Raw genomic sequence first — 22,495 nt, 5'->3', positions numbered from 1 at the left:
GCTGGCAACGACATTTTATACGAAAATATTGAATGAATAAGTTGAAAATTCAGGGGCATTTAGGTAAATGTATATTTTGGAAGCTCCGGAACAAAAAGATTTTCCCACCCAGTGGAGAGTAGCAAAGTAGCAAAACCTCAGAAATCCCCTAACAATGGCGATGGTGGCCGAAGGTGTAGGGACACTGCAAATCCACAGAATCTCACAACCGAAATACATAGACGCCCTTCGCTGGCTTTCTCCCCTCTCTGCATTCGAGAGATTCGCTGTTCTTGCGCTCCACGACTCCGATTCCGATGTTTCCTCGATCGAGATTCAGGCCCTGAACCGCTCGAACCCATCAAACCTCCACCTTCAATCTTCGTGGGCATCTCCCGCCAGAATTTCGACCCTCAGAGTTTCTCAAATCCCTCAAAAACCTCTCGTCGCGGCATCCACCTATATGGGTTCTCTCCACTTCCTCTTCACTGACCCGGTCGATGCTTCTCTTGAATCGGAGCTCTCACTCGCTGAGAAGTCATTCCATGCTGGACCCATTTCGGGAATTGATTTGCAAGGTACTGGTTCTGAATGTGTTAGCGTGGGTGAAGATGGGAGGGTGAATTTAGTAACTATTGGGGATTCTAAATTGAATTACCGTCGGGTCTTCGATAGCCATGGGTTGGTGTCTTATACAGCAGCCAAGTGGGCTTCACCAGCCGAGTTTGCGACTGGGGGCTTAGGATTCAGTCTTCAGTATTGGGATCAAAGGAAACCCGGTGGAGCAGTTTCTCAGTTCAAGGGCAACTGGTAAGAGAACTTCTATCGTGCTCTTAATTCACATGCTTTACTTTATGCAAACCATTAGTATATAAGTGATATCTCTCTATTTTCACATCCTTTTCATCCTTCTGCTTGTTAGTTAATTAGAAGTTCTTTACAGGCAATGGTGATCATATTTCGATGAGTTCCTCATTATTTTATTTGCTGTTGCTTTGGTCTTCATTATTGATCATGCATGTCTACCTTATTCTGCAACAATTCACAGGCATAAAAACTTCATTAGTCATTTTGTGAGTATGATCTTGGATGGGTTACACTTTCTGAAAGTCTTGTAAATCATAGAATCCAATTTTAGCTTCCAAGTTTGTTTCAGAGAATTTAATTGATAACTGATCCACTTTCTGATTGGATCATGGCTTAAAACCAACAGGGGTTAGATGTGTTATCTGTCCAGTCTCCCGAATTTTAATGGCCAATATAGTATGATCAATGGTACACTAGGTTGGTTGAGATTTGGATCATCTGGTTGCTAGAAGGGGTTATGACAGAATGACATATATAGTATGAGTAATGGTACACTGGTTTTACTTTCTAATTGACAAACCGTCAGGTTTGCGATGAAGTGAAAAAATCTCAGCGCAGGAAAGAGTTTGCAACGAAAGAAAATCATAGTTGTCAGATGTACTTCTCTGTTTTCCATGTATTAAATACAAGAGAGATTTACATATTTATAAGTGACGGGAAGGCAGATTAGTTGCAATCTTGAATCCTGTATAGCTGTCTTGCCAGGTCAGCATATTTTAGTTTTAACTGCCTAACCGCCGTGTGTCCTTGCTAACACCCCCTCTCAAGTTGGAGTTTGGTACGCCCAACTTGGAACGGAGAAAATGGAATTGGTCTGCCCCGAGAGTTTTGGTGAACAAATCGGTAGTCTAGGATCTGGTAGAAAGATGTTGCAGTTGAATAGTCTTCTTTTGTACATATTCTTGGACAAAGTGACAGTCGATGTCAATGTGTTTCGTTCTTTCGCGAAAGATAGGATTGGTGGCGATGTGTATGGCTGCTTGACTATCACAAAAGAGTTGGATGGGTTGTGTCAAGGAGAGTGTAAGGTCACAAAGAACATGTAGTAGCCAAATGAACTCGCTTGTGGCCATTGCCATTAGACCTGTTCATGGGCCGGGTGGCCCGACGGGCCGGCCCGACCCGGCCTGGCCCCCTGATGGGCTTGAACATGTTTATAGGCCCACGGGCTTAAACTCGGGCCAAAAAGCCTGACCCACAATAAATTCGAGCCAGGCTCGGGTTTTGTCAAAATAGCCCGGCCCGACCTAAAATTAGATTTAAATTGGGTTATGTGATTATGTCCATTTGAATAAATTTCTTGATTTAAGAATGTAAAACTGTGTTTTAAAACGTAAAAGAAAAGGAAAAACCCATCTTGTAGGCCCATTGTTCATTTAAATAGGAAAAAAAACCATCTGAATTTTTAATTCTAATTTGAATAGGGAAAATTGTAATTTTTTTTATTAGGTCGGGCTTCGGGCTCAGGCTCGGGCCTAGCGTATTTCCATTAATGATGAGTAAAAGCCCGGCCCGAGCCTGGCCCGGCCTGGCCCATGAACAAGTCTAATTGCCATAGCCCGATATTCAACTTCAGCAGACGAACGGGAGACTGTGGCTTGTTTCTTCGTCTTCCAAGAGAGGACAGATGTTCCCAACATAGTAACATATCCAGTTGTGGATTGACGCATTAAAGGACACGTGGCTCAATCTGAATCACAATAAGCATGAAGGGATAAAGCTTAAGAGGAAGAAAAGAAGATGGCTTGTGTTGGATTAGTTTTAATGTATCGAACTATCCTCTTGGCGGCTTGCATGTGTTCCTCCCGTGGAGCATGTAGGAATTGTGAAAGCATATGGACTGGAAAGCTGAGTTCAGGCCGTGTAATGGTCAATTTCATGAGGCGGCCCACCAATCTTCTGTATTGTGAAGGGTCTTCTAGTAATGGGTTATCCATGTCTACGAATTGTCGTTGTTGTTCCATGGGATGTGAGACGGTATTAGATTCAATCATTCCAGTTTCAGTAATGATGTCCAAGGCATACTTATGTTGACAATCAAAGATGCCTGAGTCTGTCCTCCAAGCCCAAAAAATACCGAAGTGGGCCTAGATCCTTGAGATGAAAGCATTCATTGAGGTGGGCTTTGAGGGCAGCAAACGAACTGGGTCATTGCCTGCAATGACCAAGTCATCAACATATAAAAGAACGTTCACGAAGGAATCTGGTTGAGTGGATGTGAAAAGAGAATAATCTGCCATAGACTGGGTGAATCCAAACTTACGAAGAGCAGCAACAAACTTCTCAAACCAGCAGCGGGATGCTTGTTTAAGTCCATACAAGGACTTTTGAAGTTTGCAGACTTTGTTCTTTGCTTGTTTAGGTAACCCCAAGGGAATGGACATGTATACTTCTTCTATCAAATCACCATGTAAGAAGGCATTATTGACATCTAGTTGGTGCAGAGCCCACCCTTTAATAGCAGCAAGGGCCAACAAGCAACACAATGTTGTCAATTTTGCAACGGGTGCATATGTATCATGGTAGTCTTGTCCTTCAATTTGGTTGTATCCCATGGCTACGAGACAAGCTTTATATCGCTCGATTGTACCATCCGTCCGAAGTTTTAATTTGTAAACCCATTTGGAGCCGATGGGTTTCTTCCCAGGTGGTAGATCAACAATTGTCCAGGTATGGTTATGTTTTAGAGCAGCAATTTCATCATCCATTGCTGTACACCAATTTGGATCCTTGATGGCTTGAGAATAAGAGGTTGATTCTGGGGGTAGAGAAGCAGTAGCATTCAGGGTAGTCAAGGAAGTGGGAATGTTGCAAATGTAATCCTTTAGGTGTGCAGGCTATCATCTGTCACGGTAAGGTCGTGAGGGCTGAACACAGGTGTTGTGAACAAGACTGGATTCAGATGGCTCTGTGGTGGATATGTATTATGAACCTTCAATTAATGGATCTCTGTGGGTGGCTCTCCTGAATTGATGTCGGTGAGAGAAGTGCTAACGGGCTCTGAGATGGGACCAACATCAATTGAATTGTGATGGATTGCTGGATCAATGAAGGGATCATCATTTTGTGGTAAAGGGATGGCAATACCCGGATTGTTGTCTGATGGTGATGTGTGTTGCTGTTGAAAAGGGAAAACATCCTCATAGAATGACACATCTCGAGATGTAAAGAACCTACCAGTTTCAAGGTTGTACACCTTGTACCCCTTTTGACCATAAGGGTAACCCACGACTATACAACAAGAAGCACATGGGGCGAATATGTCCTTGTTGGGAGGTCGTTCTTGGGCATAGCATAGACACCCAAATGTACGGAAATGCTCATGACTAGGGGTTTTGTCAAGTAGCATCTTATAGGGTGTTTTTCTTTGTAAAGGGACTGCAAGAAGGTAATTTATGATGTAGGCTGCAGTCAGAACGCATTCTCCCCAAAATGATATCGGCAGCGAAGCTTGGAATCACAATGATCTGGCCACCTCAAGTAGATGCCTATGTTTCCTCTCAACAATCCCGTTTTGTTGAGGGGAATCAACACATGAATGTTGATGCATGATATCATTATTCATGAAATAGGACTGCATGGGCCCTGATAGAAATTCTTTACCATTGTTAGATCTTACTGCACGTACAACTGTATTGAATTGTGTGCGCACCATATTACAGAATGAAACCAAGAGAGAGTATGTATCTGATTTGTGTTTCATAAGGAAAATCCAAGTTGTGTGGTTGTAGTCATCAACAATGGATAGGAAGTAATGAGCACCATCATGTGTTGGAGTGTGGTAGGGACCCCAAATATCACAGTGGATCAGATCAGATGGAGCAGAGGCTCGAGACACACTTATTGGGAATGGAGTGGGAGTTTGCTTGGCCCGTTCACATACGTCACATGCATGTTTTGGTGGAGTAATGTGATGAGTTACCGTTCACCTCGGAAGCCCCTTCAAGGGTGGCTTAATCTCCTGAAACAGAAGATGGGAGGGAAAGGGGAAAGGTAGGAAGAAAATGACTCGGAGAGAGAGATGAAAGGGATATTCATTCACGCCACTTATTACATGATCAGGGCCTTATATAGCTGGCCTACATGTATGCAATCATGGAGAGAATATCTTCTGGTGGCAGTGTAACTAACTCTGGGAGGCTTTACCGCTAGACCTGTTCATGGGCCGGGCCGGGCCGGGCTTTTAGTCTTCATTAATGAAAAAATGATAGGCCCGAGCCCGAGCCCGGCCCGACCAACGGGCCTAGAACTTGGGCCCGAGCCTGGCCCTGACAAAAAGCCCAAAGCCTGAGCCCGAGCCCGGGCCCGACCTAATAAAAGAAATTTAAAATTTTTCCTACATTATCTATTTTAATTCAGATATTTTTCCCTTATTTAAATAGACACAATTTTACATTCTTAAATCAAAAAATTTATTCAAATGGGCATCACATAACCCATTTTAATTTCATTCTTTTTTTCTTACAATCAAGTGAATCAATTCAATCAACAACCTTCTTTAAGGTTGTTTAATATATTCCCTGTTGTTTGGTTGTTACTATACAACCAAGGCAAATCTGAAATAAAACACATAAGAGCAAATCATATAGGTTCATATTCCTACAAATAGCATCACACACTAAAACTAAATTCATATAACTTCAAGTTCATGTTCCTCCAAAGTCATAAAAAAATAATCTGAATAAAACAAACAAAATCCATAAAACATATTCTCCATCCATTCTTGAATTCACCAACAAGATGGAATATTCCAACTCTCAAGTTCCAAGCCATTCTAAAAAATAAAATAAAAGACTTCATTGTCCATATGGCCATATCAAATAAAACATGTTCTAGGCTTCTAGCCATCTCCATTCATTCTTGAATTCACCAACAAGATTGAACATTCCAACTTCCAAGTTCCAAGCCATCCTACAAAAGAAAATAAGAGATAAATTCAGTACCCATGTCACATATATAATTTGTTATCATGTCAAATGACAAATAAATAATGGAAATATATGTTATTATAATACCTAAAACATATCATCAAGTTCAACATTTTCATCATCATCATCATTACTATTTGATTATCCATCCTCTTCTAACAAGCTTGATCCTGAAGAAGCCCCTAACAAACTTGATCCCCCTGCATACAATTGGAAAATCTATTAGAAAATTTCAATGAATCATATATTTTAATAAACAATAAATAAAAAAAATTACCTAATACAAGGCCTTGTGTATAAAGCCAATCTTCAAGACAAACCAAAGCTCGAATTGTCTTGGACTTGAGTGAACTTCTCCAAGGATTGATCACCTTCTTTCCAATGCTAAATGCAGATTCGATGCAACTGTGGAAATAGGAATAGCCAAAATATCTCGAGCCATTGATGCCAATTCAGGATACCTAAGTGAATTCTTATTCCAATACTCCAAAACATCAACATCTGCTTTGATATCAAGGTTTTGTTCCTCCAAGTAAAGGTCTAATTGAGTTTTTTCACTTTGAATCTTTCTTTTTGAATTCAAAAGTTGCTCATAATCCTCAAACCCATCACCATTATCATTTCTCTCACTCATGTCAAATTGACTAGAAGATCGAATAAAGGAGGTGGAGGAAAAATTTTCTTTGTATTCATTAAACAAATCATGGAGAGTTTTAGTTATAGCATTAACATGCTCCTCAGCTTCATCCCCATAAAGTTTATCAAAACAATACTCCACTAACTTAATCTTGCAACGAGGATCCAACACAGCAGCACCAGACAAAATCATACTATATTCAGCCCCATATTTATCAAATTTCTCCTTCATTTTTCTAACCATGTCAGTCATAAAATTCTGAGGTTCCTTACTAACATCAAATGTCTATGAATCATCCACACTCCCTTGAAGTAAATGTTTGAATTAGGGTACTTAGTGGCTGAAAACATGCAAGTAACATCATAAAAAACCTTTAAGAACTTGTGAAGCTTATCCACTTTTCCCCATTCTTCTTCCGAAAGCATAAACATTTTAAAAATATTATCCCTTTGCCCCCAATGTTGTAAGACTTGCTTATAATAAATGGCATGTTCAAGCATCAAATAAGTTGAATTCCATCTCACACACATATCTAACCTCAATCTTCTAGTTGTGTTTAAGTGAAAACTTTTTTCAGCAAGTTCATAAAACCTATGCTTCCGGGCAGCTGATTTCTTTATATTTTTCACACCATCCCGAATCTTACAAACAACATCATCAACAATATTCAAACCAGCTTGCACAATAAGATTCAAAATATGGCTACAACAACGAATTTTGAAAAAATCACCACCACACACCAAAGATTTATGTATTGAAGATCTCAATTTCAAAGAGTTAGCCATCACATCATTGTAACTAGCATTATCTAATGTGATGCTAAAAAATTTCTGATCAATATTCCATTCGCTTAAGCACATGGCTACCTCATCTACTAAAGACAGTCCATCAAAAGGAGGTGCCAAAGCTTTAAAGCGAATAATTCTTTTCTGTAACTTCCAATTGTGTTCAATCCAATGAGCAGTTATACACATGAATTCATCATCAGTGTGCTCAGATCTCCAATTATCGGAAGTTAAACAAATCCGACCAAGTGTATTAGACAAATCACTTTTGACACCCTCTCTCTTTCACATAACTAGACATGATATCTCTTTTAGCAGTATGCCTACTCACATTTTTAAATTCAGGATTTATAGATTGAACAAAGAATCTAAAACCAGGTTTTTCAACAGTAGTAAAAGGGTGTTTTCCACATACAAGAAAAATTGATAATGCCCTACGGGACTCTTGTTGATCAAATTTGTAGTTTTTCAAAGAAGTACTCCCATCAGTGTTTGATTGAATAGTTACTTTGTACTGTCTAATATCCTGAATTCTACGTCTAGGGCAACGCTCTAAATGACGCTTCAAGTGAGTAGTTCCCTTACTTGACTTACCTTGTAATATTTTCATGCAGTGCTTACATCGTGCCTTCTTCGAATTAATGTTTTCCATTTCTTCCCACACCTTAGATGTCAATCTTTTCTTAGTGGAAGTCTGGTCAAACTCTTGATAGTCATCATCAACTATATCTACTCCAGCAACCGCATTTTCACTTGCCATTGACATGACAATAATTATTAAATATGAAATAATCTGCATAATGAATTCTAATTTTATCAATAAGACAAGCATATATTAAATAAAAAACTAAAAGAAATTTCTACAATTTGTTTACATTAAAAAAGAATATAATTTTTGAATTTGCAAAAAAAACCAATTGCAGATTATCCAATATAAATTCTGAATTCAATAATCAATATAAATCAGAATTTATTTACATTAAAAAAGAATATAAATTCAATATAAATTCTAAATTCAATAATCAATATAAATCAGAATTTATTTACATTAAAAAAGAATATAAATTCTGAATTCAATAATCAATATAAATCAAAATTTATTTACATTAAAAAAGAATATAAATTCAATATAAATTCTGAATTCAATTATCTATATAAATCAGAATTTATTTACATTAAAAAAGAATATAAATTCAATATAAATTCTGAATTCAATAATCAATATAAATCAGAATTTATTTACATTAAAAAATAATATAAATTCTGAATTTATTTACATTGTCAAAATCTTTTCAATCTTTGTGTCACAGTCCTCTTTCTCGCATATGCCTTCTATGCTAAATGCTGATCTTTCCAAACTATGAAATGCAGGAAAAAAATGTCAAAATTCATCCGTACCCATAACTCAAATGCTCTTTTTCTTTTGGGCTGGTCTAGTCTCCCTATTTGGACCGTGCCCTGTAGAGGGTCGGGACAAACATGGGAATGGGATAGGTCAAATTAAACGGGTTTAGAAGATGCTCTATATGCTGTCCTGCTTCTAACTGTGAACTCTAACGTGGTTCATAGTCTCAGCCTGATTAATCCAAACAATTCAGCTCTTAAGGACAACAATATAGATATATGCCCTTCTGTGAAAAAAACCAATCATGTCCATGCCCCATTAGGTTAATGGGGGGTGAAGAACAGTTTTGGGCCCATAGATTTGTGGATCAAAGCACACAAACTTTTACAAGTGACCAATTGGCTACCTACCACACACCCACAAGCCCATATTTTTTTTTATTTAAATAGAAAACATGAATAAAGCTAATCAGTGCACACGACAGTTCTATTGTCTCTGCTTCTGTTCAGCCCTTCTTCTTCTTCTTTCCTTAGTACGGACACCCTTTTACCTTATTGGGTCAGTGTAGTTAATGTTTTTCTCTCCTTCCTGTGTTCCAAAGACTGAACTGGGTCCTAAAGCTTCTTCTGCCTGAGACATGGCTAAGCATCATTGTCAGTTGGTTACAGCAGAAAGCCATGTATTTCTGGGTTTTTTTTTTTTTCGGGAGAGGGGACTAATTATGAGATCCCTGGTTAGCTTAGCCCCCTCAAAGAGGGAAAATTGACAAGAGGAAGCCAAGCTGCAAAATTTCAAGAGAAGGTGTTTTGTTGTAAAAGTAAAAATATCAATACAAGTCGCATTCATTCAATGGGTATTACTGCTGAAATCTGTAAAAGCAATATGAGTAAGCACCATCAAGAAAGAAAACGGAGGGATGATCGGTTTGGAGTGGGGTAAACAGGTCGAAATCTCCATGTATCGGACGTGAACCCAATACAAGCCACCAACTCTCCCAAGTGCTGCCACTCGGACCGAGTGGGGTTTATCATGACATCATCTCCACTGTGTCCTGAGTGGCTGAGTCTCCTGATGTTTCTGCTTCAAGCACTAACAAGTTCTCAGTTCTCACCCCATCCCTCTTTTATGGCTTACAAGTTACAACATTTCTCTTATTTTGTTGTTTAATATTATTTGATTATTTCTGTATATTAATTGTTCCTAGACAGAGAGAAGAAACTAGCCACTTCTGCGGTTTTGCCTTGTTCAGAAACAATAGGACCAACTGTTATAAAAACAGTAAACACTAAAGAGGACTCACTGTCGCGGTGAATCGGTGACTGTGGTCTGTGAACTGCGAGCTTGACCTACGATTTTGACAAGGATCACTTGATCAGTTTGCGTTTGAGAAAGAGAGAGAGAGAGAGAGAGAGCTCACCGCCGCCGCCGGAGTTGTTGCGCCGGTGAACGTTCGCCGCCTCGCCGGTTGTGGCTGCCTGAGAGTGTGAGGATGAGAACAGTGCATTGTGGAGGATGTGGAGAACTGGAGATTGGAGATGAAGGGTCGGCTGAAAAAAAGAATGGGAAGAGACAGATGTCTCGACTAGGGGTTTTATTTAGGTTTAAGTATAGGTCGGGCCGGGCCGGGCTCGGGCTGGGCTATTTTGGCAAATCCTGAGCCCGGCTCGAATTTATTGCGGGTTGGGCTTTTTGGCCCGAGGTTAAGCCCGCGGGCCCATGAACAGGTCTATCTGCCGCGTGTCACGCTAGCCCTCTCTCTTCTAGTGAAATGCTGCTCGGTGGTGGCCTGCTCCACTCCTATAGTTGGGTTCGGAGGGAGTGTTTGGATCCCAATAATTCCTCCCCCTTAGCATTGACCTTGCCCTCAAGGTCTAGGTTTGGAAACCTCTCATTCAGCCTAAGATAAGGTTCCCAAGTGGCATCATCTGGAGGAAGCCCAACCCATTCTACCTTGGCTTTTGGCACAACCTGACTGCCTCGTCGAACCCAACGGAAATCCACAATTCTGATAGGCTTCGTGTCAATGTCCCCTTCTTCAGTGAATTGGGGTAAGTTGGGTGAGATAGGTGTATGATTTCCCACTGCCTTCTTAAGAAGTGAGATGTGAAACACTGGATGAAGCTTTGAGGTTGCAGGGAGGTCCAACTGATAAGCAACAAGGCCCACTCTCTCCAGAACCTTATAAGGCCCATAATACCTGGGTGCTAGCTTGTGCCAAGCCTGTCTTACTACTGAATCTGGCGGTAAGGTTGGAGCTTAAGGTAAACGAAGTCACCCACCTGAAATTCTAACGGGCGGTGGTGAGTATCATAACGGGCCTTCATTCGTTGTTGGGCTTTTGTCAAGTTGGACTTAAGCAATCTAAGAATCTTGTCTCTTGCAAGTAGACGGGTCTCTACTTCTACCACCTTGGATGACCCATATTCATAAGGTAATATGGGGGGAGGTTCTCTGCCATATAGAGCTTTGAAGGGTGTCATTCCAACAGCCGACTGATAAGTCGAATTGTACTAGTATGCCCACGGAAGCCAGTGAGCCCACTGTCGAGGCTTTTCCCCTTTGAAACATCTAAGGTAGGCTTCCAAGCAACGATTAAGAACTTCAGTCTGCCCATCAGCCTGCGGGTGATAACTCATGGAGGGGTGCAGTTGGGTTCCTTGCAACCGAAAATATTCCTTCCAGAATGAACTGAGGAAAGTAGGGTCCCGATCTGAGACAATGGATCTTGGGGTTCCATGCAGCTTGGCGACGTCCCGGATGAAGATGTCAGCCACCATTGCTGCGGTGTAAGGGTGAGGTAATGCAGAGAAATGGCTGTACTTGGTGAGACGGTCAACCATTACCATGATAACCTCCTTTCTTGCAGAATGAGGTAGACCCGTGATGAAGTCCATGGAAAGGTCTTCCCACACTTGATCTGGAATCTTGAGAGGTTGTAGAAGGCCAGCGGGAGACTGTGATGAGTATTTCTGCTGTTGGCAGGTTTGGCATTCGGATACATATTGTAATACATCCGTACACATTCCTACCCAATGATAGTCGCTGTTGAGCCTCTTTAGGGTCCGTAGCACCCCTGAGTGCCCTCACAAGGCGGAGTCATGAACAACCTTAGCAGTTCAGCTTTGTGGGCCGAATTCTGGGCAACAACAAACCGACCCCTAAAGAAAAGATCAGGCCCCACAACTTGGTAGCCAACAACTTGTGAAGGGTCTCGCCTCCACTTATCTCTAATGACCCGCAATTGCGGATCAAACTTGGCTTCTTGCCATATAGCTTCAAACAAAGGGAAGCTGGGCTAAGAGTAGGTCAGATGGGCCAACTCTTCTACTCGTGACAAGGCATCAGCTACTCTGTTTGCGGGCCCCGGCTTATATTCTATGAGGTAGTCAAATCCCTTTAGTTTACTAAGCCATTTTTGCTGCTCCAGGGTGTGCACCCTTTGCTCTGCTATGTACTTCAAACTTCGTTGGTCTGTCCTAATAACAAATTGGCGTCCCAATAGGTATGCACGCCACTTTTGCACTGCCATTACAACAACCATCATTTCTTTGACATAAGTGGACTGACTTTGGTGAGCTGCTGAGAGAGCCTTGCTGAAATAAGCAATGGGCTGCCCTTTCTGCATCAAGACGGCCCCTACTACACCCGACGCATCACATTCTATTTCAAAGGGCTGAGAGAAGTCTGGAAGAGTGAGGACTGGAGGGCTGGAAACTGCTGTCTTCAAGTCTTCAAAAGCCCGTTGGGCTTTATCAGTTCAACTGAAGGAATCCTTCTTTAATAGACACGTTAGAGGGGTGTCCATAAGCCCATACTCCTTAATGAAGCGCCTATAATATCCGGTAAGCCCAAGAAAGCCCCACAGAGCCTTTACAGTAGTGGGCTTGGGCCACTTCTGGATGGCGTCTACCTTTTCTGGGTCTGCCATGACCCGACCTGCTGCAACCACATGGCCTAAGTACTGAATTTGTCCTTGTCCAAAGGAACAGTTTGTCATTTTGGCATGTAACTGGTGCCCCTTTAGAGTTGTGAGGGTGAGTTTCAGATGTTCCATATGTGTGTTCCAATCCCTGCTGTACACCGGAATATCATCGAAAAATACCAGAATAAATCGCCTTAGAAATGGCCTGAAGATGTCATTCATGAGGGCCTGAAAGGTGGAGGGGTGTTGGTGAATCCAAAAGGCATAACCTAAAACTCATAATGGCCATCGTGGGTCCTAAAGGCCGTCTTGTGGATGTCAGCCTGGTAGACCCGAATCTGATGATACCCGGACCTCAGGTCTAATTTGGAGAACACTCGTGCCTCTCCTAACTCATCCAATAGTTCGTCAATGAGGGGTATAGGAAACTTGTCCTTCACAGTAATCTGATTCAAGGCCCGGTAATCTATGCAAAAGCGCCAACTACCATCCTTCTTCTTTACTAAGAGTATAGGAGATGAAAAAGGGCTGGTGCTGGTATGTATATGCCCTTTTTCCAATAGTTCTCTCATTGCCTTCTCAATTTCCAGCTTCTGAAAGTAAGGGTATCTATATGTCCTCACATTGGTTGGATTAGAACCGGGTAAGAGAGGTATCTGATGATCATGAGCCCAGGGTGGAGGTAATTGGTTCGGCTCCTTGAATACATCGGCAAACTGATCGAGTATCGATCGTAAGGCCTTGTGTTGGGCTTCTGTGGGGTGAACACAGCCCTGGTTGTCCAGAATTGGGACTGCGGGCCAAATGCCTAAGTGCATAAATATGGGTTGGCCAGCATCCTTGGAGGCCCATATCATGGAGGCTAAAGTGTCACTTTGTGGACTAGGGGCCGCACCCCTTGTAAATGACAAGACTGGCCATCCTGGTTAAAATCCATTGTCATTTTGGCCCAATCACATAGAGCAAGGCCCAGGCCATGCAACCAATGAACCCTCAAAATAATATCAACCCTCGGGAAATCCAATGGGTGGAGATCCACCACAAAATTATGGCCTTGTATGAGGATTTTTTCCTTCTTACATACACCATTACATGACATCTGACTCCCATTAGCCACATGGATTGAAAAGAGAGGAGTGGGTTGTATGGTCATACCTAGTTGCTTAGCCAAACGACAAGTGATGAAATTCAGGGTAGAGCCACTATCAATCAAAATCATCACGGTCTGGCCCACCAATCTTCCTTCTGGTCCGTCTGGAATCAGTTCACAGTCATTTAAGTGCTCTGGGTCTGTATCTTCCGGCTCTTCCTCTGTCTGTAGGAGAAACACCCGCTAGACCCGGCCGGTCCAAACTTATCATCACAGTTATAACAAGGGCCTTTCTTGCGTCGGGCTTGCATCTCAGCCCATGAGAGACGTTTGAAGGGCATAGTGGGCCGGTTTCATGGGTTGCTGATTGACCTGTGGAGGAGTCCTCAAACTTGGGTAGGTCGGTTTGCTAGCTCTACGAAGGTTGTCGATTCTTTCTTCTTGTAGGTGAGCCAATCCCACCGCAGCCATGATAGTCGTCGGACGGAGAGCCCTCACCTCCAGACGGATATCCTCTCTGAGACCTCCCACAAAACATCCTACTAAGGCTTTCTCTGGCCAGCCGTGTACCTTGGTCGCCATCCGCTCGAACTCGAACTGGTACTCTGCTACCGTTCCAGTTTGCTTCAACTGGGTGATCAGCTCGTCGTAGTCCACGAACGCCTTCGGCCCAAAGCGAATGCACAAAGCTTCAGTGAACTTCGCCCAAGTTACCTGGGGATGATTTCGGCGATACCACTGGAGCCATAGAATCGCATCTCCTTCTAGATGAATGGAGGCGATGGAGACACACTGGTGTACGGGAGTTTCGTGGTATTCGAAATATCTTTCTGCTCGGAAGATCCAAGGAATGGGATCTCCATCGGAATAGTTGGGAAAGTTGATCTTAGTGACTTTTCCGGTGGGGTAATCCCCTGTTCTTTGGCTACTGGAAGCAGAGGCTTCCGCTCCTGCTAGGTGACTGGTCTCGCCGGACTGTTGCTGAGAGACGAAGCTGGAGATGACCACTTTGAGTTCCTCGAGTTCGTTCAACACCTGGTGAAATCCAACCTCAAGCTGGTTGACCCTTTCATCCACGGTAGTGGAACGTGTCTGTGGCATCGTGAAGCCTGGGATTTGGATAGCTTGGCTCTGATACCAATCTGATGAGTTACCGCTCACCTCAGAAGCCCCTTCGAGGGTGGCTTAACCTCCTGAAACAGAAGATGGGAGGGAAAGGGGAAAGGTAGGAAGAAAATGACTCAGAGAGAGAGGTGAAAGGGATATTCATTTACGCCACTTATTACCTGATCAGGGCCTTATATAGCTGGCCTACATGTATGCAATCATGGAGAGAATATCTTCTGGTGGCAGTGTAACTAACTCTGGGAGGCTCTGCCGCGTGTCACGCTAGTCTCTCTGTCTTCTAGTGAAATGCTGCTCGGTGGTGGCCTGCTCCACTCCTATAGTTGGGTTCGGAGGGAGTGTTTGGGTCCCAACATAATGCTGCGGTCAGAGAGATGGAATAACTGTTTTGATGATGCATGTTTGAGTCTTCTGTGCCAAGTACTGTAGCTGTCTTTATTAGTGATTGAAAGAGCAACAGAGGGATGTGCAGGCTGAAGGCAGTAGATCCCATGGTCAGCACCCCTTTGCTAATCACAGTCATGGATATTGGGTCCTGAATTACACATGAAGTAGGAGAAAACACAGCAGTGCAGTGTAATTGTGTGGTGAGTTTACTTATGGACAGCAAGTTGTATCGAAAACTAGGAACACATAGTACATCATGAATAAGGAGTCTTGGGCTTATCATGGCTGAGCCTTTATGTGTGGCAGACAAAACAGAACCATCTAGCAAGTTTATTGATAGAGGGAAAGGTAGCGATTCATGATGCAGATAAAGACTTCATTGGGGTGATGTGATCAGATGCCCCACTATCAAGAATCCAATCAGAAGGACCAACTGTGGTGGAGTAACTCTTACCAGACATATTTGAAGCACAAAGAGACTGGATGTCCGTATTCAATAAACGTAAGAGTTGGTTGTATTGTTCAGGTGTGAGAGATATTGGTGTGGCTTGGGCAGGTCCAATGGTTGCTGCAGCCGCAACTTGTGAACCTCCGGCAGAATCAGCCTTCGTCTTGGTTCCACGATTTGGCTTCCGCTTCTCCCATCCATCAGGATATCCAATCAGCTCGTAGCACCTATCCTTAGAGTGGCTTTGGCGCTTACAATGCTCGCACCATACTTTGGTCCGAGGGTTGGAATTCCGATCACCAGATTTGGAGGCAATTGGCAGCAGCATCTGGAGGATACGTAGCTTTCTAAGTCATCAGAACTTGATATTTCTCGTCTTGAACTATTAGCGCATAGGCCCGATTTATGGTAAGGAGTGGTTTTGTAGCCAGAATTGTGGATCTGACATTATTGAAGACATCATTCAGACCCATCAAGAATTGGTATAGCCTGTTAGGGACTGCCTAACTCAGGGACTCTTTCGAGGGAGCCTGCCTCCTGAATGAGAGAGAGAGAGATAGAGAGAGAGAGAAAGAAAGAGAGATTGTATTCCCAAATCGATAATCCCCTCCTAGCTTCATTTCCTTATTTATATATACCGCTGTTACAATTCTGTTATACCCGCCTCTCCACTTGTCCAGTTTGTTAGTTAGTTTGTTCTAGTGGTGGCTGTTAGTTACATTCTTTAAAGGCTGGCGTGGCCTTTTCTTGTACACTTGTATTCCCTTTATTTGTCTCAACAGTCCCTCCTCCCTTGAAAGCGACCTTGCCCTCAAGGTCAAGATGTGGAAATCTATTCTGTAAATTCAAGTAAGGTTCCCAAGTTGCATCCTCAATTGGGAGACCTAACCATACCACCAATGCCTCTGGTTCGATGTGATTCCCTTTGCATATCCACCTGAAATCTGTTCCTTAGGTTCCTGGAAGATCATTGAGAACTTTTGAAGTAGCTGTTGTAGTTGTGTGCGGCCTTCTTCGGATCTGCTTCCTTGGGCTAGAATGGGGCCGTTCCCGTGGGAGTCTATCTGCATTAATATGATGTGGGCTGGGTCTGCTGCCTGTTTCCTTAGGGAGGCAAGACTAATGGGTCCTGGACCCTTGGACAGCTGCCCTTGAATATGCACCTGTGAGCTGCCCACTTGAAAATCCATGGTGAGGCGGGCCCAATCACATATCACCGGCCCTAGTTGCCTTGATCATTGGACTCCGAGAATTACATCTGCTCCACTGATTTCTAGGGGGTGCAGATCTACCTCGAACTCGTGTCCTTGTATCTTCATCTTTAATTCTGTGCACGTACTGTCGCACACCAGGTTGCTCCATTAGCTACGTGCACCCGGAAGGCTGTACATGGTTGGACCAGAATCCCTAGTTGTCTGACCAATGTTTGGGTAATGAAATTGAGAGTGCTGCCACTGTCTATCAGAACTGACACATGGCGCCCTTGTACCAGTCCGATTACTCATAGTTTGAGAAGAAGCAAGACCGGTCAAGGCTTGTAGGGATACTTCCGGGTATTCCTTTGTCCATTGCCCCCATTCTTGGTTGTTTGGGTAATGAATACTTCCGGGTATTCATTGGCTCTTCAATGTCTGTTGATTGCTCGACATATTCGGTTTCAGGTTGAAGGAAGAAAACTTGAGGGATCTTACAGCGATGGTTCGGCCCGAATTTGTCTCCACATGCATAGCAAAGGCCCTTTTCCCGTCGGGCTTGCATCTCATCCCAAGTTAACCTCTTGGCTGAGCCGGGGCCTGAACCAGAGTTGGCGTCCTTGCCTGTGATTCCTACTCTTGATCTGGGCTCTGGTTTACCCAAGATACCTGGTTCTGGGTTCGGTATACCTAGTATGACCGCAGCTCCCAGAGGTTGATTAATCCTTCTTGCCCGATTTAGTTTGTCTTCATGTAGTCGAGCTAATGCTGCTGCTTCAAGAACGGTGGTGGGCTGCATGGCTTGTACCTCCAGCCACAATTCTTCCCTGAGTCCACCAACAAAACTGCCGACAAGCGCGCTTTCTGGCCAGCCTTGCACGCGCACAACTAGTCTTTCGAACGCCATCTGATAATCTTGGACGGAGCCGGTCTGTTGTAGCTTAGAGAGGCTTTCATCATAGTTCTCAAAAGTCGAGACTCCAAATCGCATGGTTAAGGCGTCGGTGAAGTTTGTCCATGTGGCTCTTGGGTGCCGTCACCGGTACCACTGGTACCAGACGATCGCCTCTCCTTCCAAGTGTGCAGAAGCTAATGGAACACAATCAGGTCCCTGTGTGTCGTGGTAATCGAAGTATCTTTCTGTTCACAGAAGCCAGGATGTGGGATCTCCCTTTGCGAAGATGGGAAACTCAACTCTTGCTGTTCTTGATCCGCTTCGATGACTGGTGTCACTGCGCTCTTTCGATTCGGCGCAGGTGGTGCCTGTGCCAGTCGTTCAAGCAAGGATGCAAAGCTTTCTTTAATTTCTTTGACGTCAGCCGATATTCTTTGCATTTCTCCTTCCATGTTGTCGACTCTGTTCTCCATTGCGGATGACCTTGTGCTTGGCATCTTGGTTTTGATACCAACTTGTTAGGGACTGCCTAACTCAGGGACTCTTTCGAGGGAGCTTGCCTCCTGAATGAGAGAGAGAGAGAGATTGTATTCCCAAATCGATAATCCCCTCCTAGCTTCCTTTCCTTATCTCTATACTGCTGTTACAATTCTGTTATACCCGCCTCTCCACTTGTCCAGTTTGTTAGTTAGTTTGTTCTAGTGGTTGGCTGTTAGTTACATTCTTTAAAGGCTGGTGTGGCCTTTTCTTGTACACTTGTATTCCCTTTATTTGTGTCTCAACATAGCCTGTCTTTCTCTCGATCTGCCATCATTTCCTTGATCGCGCTGCAATTGCTTCCGCAATCACAGTTAGGAATGGGTGACAAATTACCTAGCTCATCCCAAAGGCCTTTCAGCTTTGTGAAATATGAGGCAACTGGAAGACCTCCCTGGTTCAGGGTGGAAAGATCTCATTTGAGTTGATAGATTCTTGCATCTTTCCCTTGAGAGAAGCATTCCTCAAGTTCTTTCCACATATCTCTAGCCGATTCCGTGTATTCAACAGTTTCATGGAGCTTCCAAGTAACTTGGACTCCGCCGATGGAGCTGAACTTTGGCGGAAGTAGTCAGGGTAACCCAGGACCGTCTGGGATTGGTGGTGTACTGAGAGATGAGAACAGCAACATTATTGCCTTTTTTTCGGGACCGGTGGGAATAGGAGACTCTGTGAGGGCTGAACTCCTAGCTGCGGCACAGGGGGTACAGATTGCCTATCAACTCGGAGTGCAAAATTTAATAATTGAAGGAGACTCCAAGGTGGTAGTAGGATGGTTGGCTGACCCCGGTACTGTCACTTGGAACTTTAAGGATATTTTAAAAAAGGTTAAATGGCTATTGAGGGGTATGACAGTTAGAGTTCAGTGGCTGGGTAGATCGGCTAATGCCTTGGCTGATTATCTTGCTAAACAAGGGGCTACTCGGGTTTCATTGTATTGGGCTTCATTGTAATTTTCTTTTTCCTTTGTTATGTTCTTTAACTAAAGGGTTGATGGTTTCTTCCATCTCCCCTCTTTAAAGGGGAGGTAGCATCTCGTGCTTCTCCCTAAGTTGTACTATCTTTGACTTTGATTTTACAAATCTGAATATTCACTGTTAAAAAAAAAAACACTTTCATGGAGCTCACGAGCCAGAGAGTTGAAGATCATTAACTTTGATCCATACCTGCTCTTCTATCGTAGACGGACTTGGCCTCTGCAATGAACCGTCCACAAATCCGTATTTGTTTTTTGCTCTCAGAGTAATGCGCATCGCACGCTGCCAAGTGAAGTAGTTGTGGGCAAGAAACCAGAATGGCTCCAGGATTATCAGAGGGATGCAGATAATATGGGGAACTTGGATCCAAATCTGTGCTCATCATTGGTTTCTTGAAAACAGAGTTTCTTGATTTCTGCAAGAACCGATAGATGTACCAGAATGTTGACCACCAGCCGATGAGAGTTTAGTCCGTCGGAAACGGGATGGAGCCTACACAGCAAGAAGAGACACGCAGTGAGTCTTGATCATTGTCAAGGCTCTGATACCATGACAAACCGTTGGGTTTGCGATGAAGTGAGAAAAGCTCAGCGCAGGAAAGAGTTTGCGATAAGGTTGCAACAGAAGAAAAGCAAATGGCGGTAAAAGGAGTTTGCAATAAGGTTGCAACGAAAAAAAATCAGAGTTGTCAGATGTACTTCTCTGTTTTCCATGTATTAAATACAAGAGACATTTACATATTTATAAGTGGCGGGAAGGCAGATTAGTTGCAATCTTGAATCCTGTACAGCTGTCTTGCCAGGTCAGTGTATTTTAGTTTTAACTGCCTAACCGCCGTGTGTCCTTGCTAACACTAATACATTGCTGGTGAGTGATGTGCAGAATGACATGTTTACCTGACATGATCCCTATGTTACCTTGAAGCATGTGCCATAATGGATCGGGTCAGGTTGGGTTTGGTCCAGGTCAGAGTAGAGCCGGACCTGACCTGATAAGTAAATGTGCAGAACCAGTTCTGAACTGGAACTTATAGGGTCTGTAATCAGGACTATTGGGTTTGACCCAATAAGACCCAGTCATAATTGACAGGTATACGTTTAACCTGTAATTTGATAATAAACCTAGTTATTTGTAGAGTGACACATTTGAACATCATTATATGATAATATTACAAGTCTATCACGAGAAAGATACATAGTATTTTATGATGAAAGAGAAAAATAGGTATTAGACGGGGGCATCTTTGTAATGTACCATTATGCATATTCATAATTATATATACAATTAAATATAGTCAGTTGGGTTTTAATTGGTTCAGAACAATGAAAGCTGATTCCCACTCAGTTATAATTAGGACACACAATACAGACCCAGATCCTATATAATTGGGTCAGTTCGGCTCAGGCTTGTCTGATCCGTTAACAGCCCTATAATATGGCACCCTTGTACAAGTATCTGGGTATCATATCCTGAACCTGGATGCACCATAAAAGCTATTTAGACTCTGCCAATTGTAATGACTAATCTTTCCTTTTGTTTTTTGCTTCTTCTTGTTTTTTCATTTCTTTTGTACTTAAAAACATCTTAAAGGCAATTGTCAAAATAAAAAAAAAAAACGCTTTAAGGCAGAATTGATCCAGCTAGATGTTTTCCGTAATTAGTCATGTTAGGACTATATTGTATCCACACTTAGAACAAATTCCAACACTTTGACAAGGCAAAACCTATTGTATCCATGCTTTTTTGTTATCATATTAAGGTAAGTGATAAAAAAATGAAGCGCCATTACTTGTCACTGGTTTAATATCAATGTTACCTCCAACCCACACCCCCAAGAGAAGGAATGGTATATTTGCTGCTTCATAAAATAAAATTGAGGAAAAGATCACGTTTTCCTTAAAGAAACTCGGTAGGCTTTGATGTGTTTTATTATTTTTTTTTTGAAGAATATAACAAGATTTTGTTTTGAGATTACCCATAATTGGGTAATTTATGTCTGGTCGATGAATCGGTGTTATCCACTGGTGACTGCCTTATGGCTATGGGTGGGATAGTGGCTAATAATATTATTGGCCAGTGGATTTGACACTCTTGTCAAGAGTAAAGTCTGTATCAGATAAAAGGGGGGGGGGGGGGGGGAGGGGGGAGCATGCCCCTACTAAATTTTCTCTTTATGAGTTTGTTGTCAACCCCAATCTGGTCTCTGGAGTTGGGGTTGTGTTTTGCCTTTTTCCTTAGCACACTTTATTCAGAGGGTAGATTAAGTAGTAAATGGTAATTATAAGCACCAAACTACCAATACAAAATTCAGGCATAGAACATCCCCTCCCACCCCCTTCCCAAAAACAAAATAAGAAAAAGGAAAGATACACAAACAGAAGCAAAGAAAAGAAAAAAAGAAGCCATGTCATATGCATATTTTATTATTTAGGGGTCATTCTGTAACAGCTGAGGTGACTGAACTTAATGACATATTGCTTTGCCTTTTAGTGAATATTTTATTGAGCAGGTTGTGAGCTCCTTAGAAGCTGAAGTTAAAGTTAGGTAGGGGTAAGCATTCGGTTTATTTGGTTAAAAACCGAGGCAAAGAAACTGAAATTGTAAGAGAAAACAAAACTGAACCGAATTTTTGATAAACTGGAATAACCAAAACCGAATTTTCAGTTTGGTTTTAGGTTAAAACTGATACTGAGTTTCATACACACACACACACACACACATATATATATATAATATATATATGTATGGAGAGAGAGAGAGAGAGAGAGAGAGAGAGAGAGAGAGAGAGAGAGAGATTAATATGAAAAAATGAGGGTGAGCCTTGGTGCAATGGTTGGGTTGCTCCATTGCGACCTGGGTGACCAGGGTTCAAATCTTGGAAACAGCCTCTCTGTATGTGCAAGGGTAAGGCTGTATACATCTGTCCCTCCCCCAGACCCCGCATTTGTGGGAGCCTTGTACACTGGACTGCTCTTTATATTACTATGGAAAAATCAATGCTGCAGGAAGGACATGATACTGGAAGGGCTTTGACCAATCAAATCCCTTCCTATGAATTTGATAAATAACCACCTGAATGGTTACCACTTTTTTGATACCTGTTGATTGGCTATTGGCTACCAGTTTTTCTGGTACCATCTCTCTCTCTCTCTCTCTCTCTCTATCTATCTATATATATATTGGTTAATTCATTTTTTCTGTTAACCGAAACTGAAAATTTTGGTTCAGTTTTTCATTTTTATCCAAATAATGCTTATGGCCTCAAATATTTTATTATTTAATTATTTTGTCCACCAAAAGAGACAGCAATAAGTCATTCAGTTCAGCCACTTTACAGCTGTTATCAGACAGACCTTTTAGTCGGTGACCTGGTAAGTGGT

At 42.6% G+C, this 22,495-nt stretch overlaps 1 protein-coding gene and 1 long non-coding RNA gene across 4 annotated transcripts in view; one reads left to right on the top strand and one right to left on the bottom strand.

The window, feature by feature from the left end:
* Positions 1–4: 4 nt before the first annotated feature.
* The window catches only part of LOC104605431 (Transducin/WD40 repeat-like superfamily protein), a 33,156-nt gene continuing 10,665 nt past the window's right edge, over positions 5–22,495 (top strand). Inside the window, exon 1 of the mRNA XM_010270201.3 lies at positions 5–789. Within this exon, the coding sequence (XP_010268503.1) occupies positions 155–789 (635 nt within the window). The 5' untranslated portion in view covers positions 5–154. The remainder of the gene's footprint in view (positions 790–22,495) is intronic.
* LOC148789775 (uncharacterized) lies at positions 799–21,255 on the bottom strand. Of its 3 annotated transcripts, none has more exons than XR_016079505.1 (4): positions 19,305–21,214; positions 6,052–7,989; positions 5,862–5,974; positions 5,420–5,757 (listed from the first exon to the last, which is right to left on the bottom strand). It is a non-coding gene; the product is annotated as an uncharacterized LOC148789775 (long non-coding RNA). The 3 variants fall into 3 exon arrangements; XR_016079506.1 differs by having other exon boundaries at positions 6,052–7,948; XR_016079504.1 differs by lacking the exons at positions 5,420–5,757; positions 5,862–5,974 and adding an exon at positions 799–1,011 and having other exon boundaries at positions 7,791–7,989; positions 19,305–21,255.

Source organism: Nelumbo nucifera, chromosome 8, assembly GCF_055504915.1.
Source record: "Nelumbo nucifera cultivar China Antique chromosome 8, China Antique-T2T, whole genome shotgun sequence".
Lineage (NCBI taxonomy): Eukaryota > Viridiplantae > Streptophyta > Magnoliopsida > Proteales > Nelumbonaceae > Nelumbo > Nelumbo nucifera.
The sequence above is the reverse complement of the archived record's forward strand: the minus strand, read 5'-3'. Positions and strand labels throughout refer to the sequence as shown.